This window comes from Cebus imitator, unplaced genomic scaffold (genome assembly GCF_001604975.1).
Source record: "Cebus imitator isolate Cc_AM_T3 unplaced genomic scaffold, Cebus_imitator-1.0 Scaffold310, whole genome shotgun sequence".
Taxonomy (NCBI): domain Eukaryota; kingdom Metazoa; phylum Chordata; class Mammalia; order Primates; family Cebidae; genus Cebus; species Cebus imitator.
This window is the reverse complement of record NW_016107625.1, coordinates 582,396-588,697: the sequence shown is the minus strand read 5'-3', so window position 1 is coordinate 588,697 and position 6,302 is coordinate 582,396. Positions and strand designations below refer to the sequence as shown.

Genomic DNA, 6,302 nt, shown 5'->3' with positions numbered 1-6,302 from the left:
TGCAGATGAGAGCCAAATACACGTGTTCGGAAAGTATTCTCAAGGTTAGAACCAAAAGCCCCAGGCAAGGCTGGAGTTTACGGTTCATCCTGTGTTTGTCCAGCTCTTGCTGTGGCTCCGAAGTCTATGTCCTCAAGAGGTACCTGCAGCTTCTGGCATCTAGTCAGGGTGACTGGGGACAGCACTGAAAAGGGGGCTGTGGGAACAGCCTGGTGCCGCAGGGCCTCCTCAGCTCGGATTGCTTCCTTCGTTCCAAACGTGAAGAAGCAGAAGCCGTCACAGTGGCGGCCAAGGAGGCTCGCGTGCCACTGTTTGGCCAGGTCTTCCACCCTCCCCCCACGGTCAAACAAGCAGCCATTATTTTTAAAAACTCAACACACATTGGATTTTAATGAGAAAATAACTGTATACTTGCATTGAATGCCTCACAGTCACTATAAAACCAAAGCAGGATAATAACATTTAAGTGGTTAACATACACAGGAAAGCCAGATACAGAGTATAATTTCCAAACACAGTATTGCTGCTTTTTCCCCCTCCTCCCCCAAGAAAAGAAAACAAAGAAAAAAATCATTTGGGTAAAGAGCAACACAAAATCAAAATTGGCAGCTCACTGAATGCTAAAAATTCAGGAAATTGGTTCTTTAACTAAAATGGAATATATTCACCATCTCTAACAGGCTACTTTTTTTCAATACATAGTTTAATTAAATCCATTCTTTAGTTGGGGATAAAAAGGTTTAATTGTCTTCAGAGACAAGAATCAACACTGTTTTAGTGTTCCTTGTTACGCACTATATATGTATGTGTGAGTGTGTGTGTGTGTGTGTGTGTGTATGTGGACACTGATCTATATACGGCTTATATGTCATTGTCTAGGATGAGCAGCATGCATGGGTATGAAGAGGCAAGTAAATTGCATTGCGTCATCCAAGTAAAACACAACCCGGCCTCCTGCCACTGACAGACCCTGTTTCCATAATTTCTGGATGAGAAAGCCAAGGCATGTCAGTAGTTAATCGGCTCTGGAGGAAAAAGAACACCTATACACACAGCAGAATGCAATACTTCCAGAAAGGCTTTTCACATCTACAGAATCTAAACATTTTGTAAGAGGTAAGGTTAACAAGCTTGCGTGCTATTTAGGGGTGGGGCCGAGCATCAGAGGCAAAGTTTTTCATAAGCCTCCTTCTCTTGATGGATTAAACAGGAATGACTTTCCTCCAGGGGACAGTCCCATCTTCAGAAAGTTAAAAGGGTTCATTTGGAATCCCAGAGCCTAGCACAGTGGTATGTACAAAGCGGTGGCCCAAGGTTTCTTGAATGAATAAAAAACTCAAGAGCACAGAGAAAATCTGGCACTCCCAAGTAAACTATAAATTTACATTTTAATGGGATTATAATAGGATCTTCAGTGAGTAGAGCAAGAAAATAGACAGCAGTAATCCGGAAGGCAGCATAGGAGAACTAGCAAAAGTTAAGAGATGTGGGGCCACAGTGAAAACAGCTTTGTGACTGTGGGAGAGTCCCAGAAACAGTGTTTCTTTCCTTATCCACACACACAGCATGGCCCCAGATCCCCCAGCTCTGTAACTCTGATATTCCTTAAGGAATAAGTGTTCTGGTTCAATCAACTGTGGTCAAAGACCACTTCATTGCCTCTGAAGCGATTCTGTGAATAGTGTGGCCTCTTAAGCTTTTCCCTTAGCTGTACGTTCTCTTGTCAAATGTAGGTTTCATGTAGCACACGGTTTCCTTCAAAACAGACCAAAAAACTTTAAGGTAAGTCATAAGGATGGTTTCCTCTTATGAAAAATGGGGGAGTTATTATCAAGTCTATGGTCTCTAAAAGATCCATGAGTCAGTCTAAGAAAACATGCAGCACATTTTTCGTGCAACCCATTGAACTATCCTGCTCTCCAGCCATCCTAACTGCCACCGTGCCTGGCGCCTGCAAGGCTGCTGCCTCTGTTCTTATCCCTGTGTCTGCCTTGGGAACACCTCCTCGTCACTGAGTCCTCAGCCCAGGCATCTGGGACCTCTAGCTGGAAATTCTCAGGCAAAGACAATCCTCCTTCCTGGGTCCTCCCATTCCACGTCTGGACTTCTAATCTAACACGGATCTCATTTTCCTGAGAATGTTAGTCTCCATGGCAGCCTCTCTCACTATAAAATGAATTTCCTGCAACAGGGATCTTATTTATTTTGTGTCCCCAGTGGCTAGCACATTTTGTTGAGAATTCATTCAGAATATTCAGGAGAATGAACCATATAAAGATGGTGCCAACTGCCCATGTCTGTTTTGGCTGCCATCTGTAGAATGTGGCTTCAAGTTACAGGTTCCCTTGACAGTTTTAAAGGATCCTCGTTAGTAGATGGTTCCTTTTTTTACTTTGTGCCTACTTCTCATTTGTGAATAAACTTCGCCCCCAAAGTCAACACTAGACTAATGAAAGAAACAAAGGAAATGTGCATTAACATCTACATACAAATTTTGTGGAATTGCTATTTGTTAGAACAACATACTAGAGCTTATGACATAACAATATAAAAACAAAAATGATTTTTAGTGAGGTCTTACTTAATTATTGCTTTTTTAAAAACCACAGTTTTAAAACAAAGGAAAAAAAAAGAGAAGGCTGGTTATTTTTTTTTTTCTCTCTCTCTCTCATTGCCAGAATTGAACATTTTCTCATCCAGAAATTTAGGGCACCAAATTATTGAATACCCTTATCATATTGCTTTAAATGACAGAAAGATTAAAGCTGGCATCCTCTATAGTATACTAAGCATGAATACAAAGCATGAGAATAAATAGGAGACTTTCCTATGTGTCAAATTACAAAACTGCTCAAAACTCTGCAACTGTGACTCATGCAAATACCTTGTTAGGTCAATTTAATATTACAAATACTGCATCAGCTCGGTGCCTTTATATCCCTTTTCATAAAAAAGAAATTCTCACTCACTCCTGAAGCCAGCAAACAGCTTTGGAGGAATTACCTGTACACCCAAGTGCCATGGTCATGCTGGAATTTTAATCCATACACACATACACCATTACTCGTGAACATACACATTTTACACAAACACACAGTGGTGTACACACACACACATCCCGTCTTTAGGATTTGTAGCTGATTCCAAGCCTTCACTTAAATTTCTATTCTATATTTTTCTTTGTATAATCCTGAAAAACACTGGTTGCTCAGCAAAAATAGTATCTCTTATCTCCTTATTTTGTTCCCATTCTTTCTTCCTCCCTCCCTTTTTCTCTCTCTACCTTCATTACTTTTCCTTCGTGTTTCCTTTCTGATTGACCCCAAAAGAATCCAACATTCTTCTTCCTATCTCTAAGGCCCAGTTTATAATACAAAATAGTTAGAAACACCTTTTTATTTCTTGTCATCCACCTCTCCAAGGCAGAGTTTGCCTTTTTTTTTTTTTTTTTTCAATTATTGCCACTCTAAAAATACCCCTACCATCTTGAACCAAGTTGTTCAATGTAGACAGATTCTACACATGTATATATTCCCCCATCCCATCATAAAAATAGTTGTTGCCCACTAAATATAGTTTTCCTATGAAGAAACGTAACTGTGAAAATGTGTTCTCATAAACTGCAGATCAGCGAAGAGAATAAGCAGACATGATCCTAAAGCTAATACCATCCATTTGGTTTGGTTTTCTCTTCCCCTTTCTCAGCCTCCTAATGTAGCAGAGATTGTGTTTGCAACATGAAGAAACATTGTCTTAAAATGTGAATTGTACGAACTGTGATCATGAATTGTTCTCAATTAAAAATAATTAAATGTAAGAGAAGTGGAATCATAACTGCCTCTTCTGGGCAAATATGGAGAGAAACACCATTCATTTTATGGCTGCTGGAGAAAATGGAGTTAACGCAACACCCTCTGACGCTGTGAGCGACAGGTGGGAAACTGGTGTAGGGAAATGTCCTGTGCCATGTAGGTTACACCAGCCTGGGCCCTACTGCTCTCTAAGTGGTCCTGTCACCATTGTCCTTCATCACCCAGAGAGGCTGGTCTCAGTTCTGCCTGTAGCAGCTACGTGGATTTGCTTGTAACATCATTTGTCCTTTTGGATCAACTGTGGATTGGCCCAAAACCAGACACTGGGACTAAGTCACCAAAAAAAATCCTTTCTCTTTTGACTCCTGGGTGTCCAGAGTCTGATGGGTGAACTTCCTTTTCATCTTATTTTTCATCATTGTGTATTGCAGTTTCTGGTCTACATAAGGATTGCTGAGTTTGTTTGCACTTTAATAAATAGTCCATTAAAATGCTTTCAGTTGTTGATTTCTTGGTTTCTTGGTCTCCCAAGCACCAAAAACGCTTCCTGGGTTAAAGGAAGTTTACTCGTTGTCTTCTTCCTCCTGGTTGGCATAGATCCCTGCTTCCCAGCGCAACGCCAGTGCGCTCTTTCTTCGATTAACCCGTGTGGCCTCAAGGACCTGTAAAGAGAGGGGAAAAAATTATGCAGAGTTCATGGATGTTAATTATGAACACAAACCAATTTCTCTGTTTCTTTCTTCCTTTCTCTTTATCAGCTTGAGAGGAGAAAGTGATAAAGTGTCTAGTACTGCGGCAAGATAGGAGAGATGCTGGGAAAAGGGAATGGGAGGTTCTGGTTATGTATTCATCTCACAGCCAAAATTCATCTGCTCCTTGATCCCTGGTTTTCACTACAGAGAGATTTAATTTTCATGAAATGTTCTGCAAGTTTCTTTGAACTAGACGTGACTCTGTATCAAGTTTTCAGACAAAGAAGATCCCTGCACACAATAGATCAGTGCTGTCCAATTGAACTTTATGCAATGTTGAAAATGTATCTCTGCTATCCAATATGGTAGCCACTAGCCACATGTGGCTATTGAGCACTTGAAATAGGATTAGTATGGCTGAGAAGCTAAATATTTATTTCATTTTAATAAATTTTAATTTGAATAGCTCCACGTGACTAGTGATTACCATATTGGACAGCACATTGTAGATAGTCTTAGTCTCTTCATAAACAAGCAAACCAGAAAGTAATTCCAAAAAATGGGACCAGTGTGGATTCAGTCCATCAAGCTTTGCAGACCTACCTAAGCTATAATGATATTTATAGTACAAAAACCCACTTCGGCAAAATTAAATGAAAAAAGCCATTAAATGGGGGAAAAAAAGGGTTCTTGGACCAATAAAAGCAATCTCAGCATTCTGATGCAACTTCAGGCCTCCTACGCTAATCAATGAAATGAAAGGTGACAACATTAAGGACAAGTAGGCCCACCACCACTGAGGGAGAGCCTCCCTTCCTCCTGTTCACTAGAGCAGTCTGTGGACTCCTGAGAGGAGACTTCAGCCTATCTGCTCCAGTTTCAGTTTAATCAAGAAGAGATTCCAGATGAATGGCATTTAGGTTGCCAACATATGAAAATGGTTCTATTTCATGACATTGCAGCAAATGCAAGCCCAGGCATGCTCACCAATTGCCCTGGCATTTGCTTAGGACATATAGTTTCTGATTTAAAAGAAAAGTTCAGTAGAGCCAACATTGGTTGATTACCCAAACTGCAATGAAGGCATTGCTCATTCTAAATGTAATCAGTTAGGCAAGGGACAGTGATATTGGTGATATGGATTGGCTGTGTCCCCACCAAAATCTCATCTTGAATTGTAGCTCCCATAATCCCCTCAGGTAGTAGGAGGGACTCCATGGGAGGTAATTGAATATGGGGGCGAGTTTTCCCATGCTGTTCTCGTGATAGTGAATAAGTCTCACCAGTCCTGATGGTTTTACAAAGTACAGTTCCCCTGTACGCACTGTCCTGCCTGCTGCCATGTAAGACGTGGTTTTGATTTTCCTTTGTCTTCTGCCATGATTGTGAAGCCTCCCCAGCCATGTGGAACTGTGAGTCCATTAAACCTCTTTTTCTTTCTAAATTACCCAGTCTAGTTTACCTCTTCATAGCAGTATGAAAATGGACTAATATAGTTGGCAACTCCAGAGAAGCAAGGAGGTACAGTTACAGGCAGAGGTGGGAACCCAGACATAAGCAGATTCTGGGTAGTTGGGAGATCTGGGAGTCCATCTCAATTTGCTTCTCTGCACTTTTGCCAAATGAATGGACCACCTACAGCTTCAACGTGCTTTCCTCTGGGAAGCCTCCCCTATTCCTCCTCAGGCATGTTTGCTGAATGAATGATGCATTGTTAAGCACCTAAGCCATGTCATAATGTGTTTTGTACATGGTCACTCACTCAATATCCACAGATATCTAAGAATAACAAATGAGT

The 6,302-nt window shown here is 41.0% G+C and overlaps 1 protein-coding gene across 12 annotated transcripts in view; it reads right to left on the bottom strand.

Annotated features, from left to right (window-relative positions):
• Nucleotides 1-364: 364 nt before the first annotated feature.
• The window catches only part of PALM2AKAP2 (PALM2 and AKAP2 fusion), a 510,283-nt gene continuing 504,345 nt past the window's right edge, over nucleotides 365-6,302 (bottom strand). For all 12 annotated transcript variants that reach the window (XM_017503361.2, XM_017503359.2, XM_037729537.1 and 9 more), the window contains one exon: nucleotides 365-4,474. In XM_017503361.2, coding sequence (XP_017358850.1) covers nucleotides 4,467-4,474 — 8 coding nt within the window. In that variant the 3' untranslated portion in view covers nucleotides 365-4,466. The remainder of the gene's footprint in view (nucleotides 4,475-6,302) is intronic.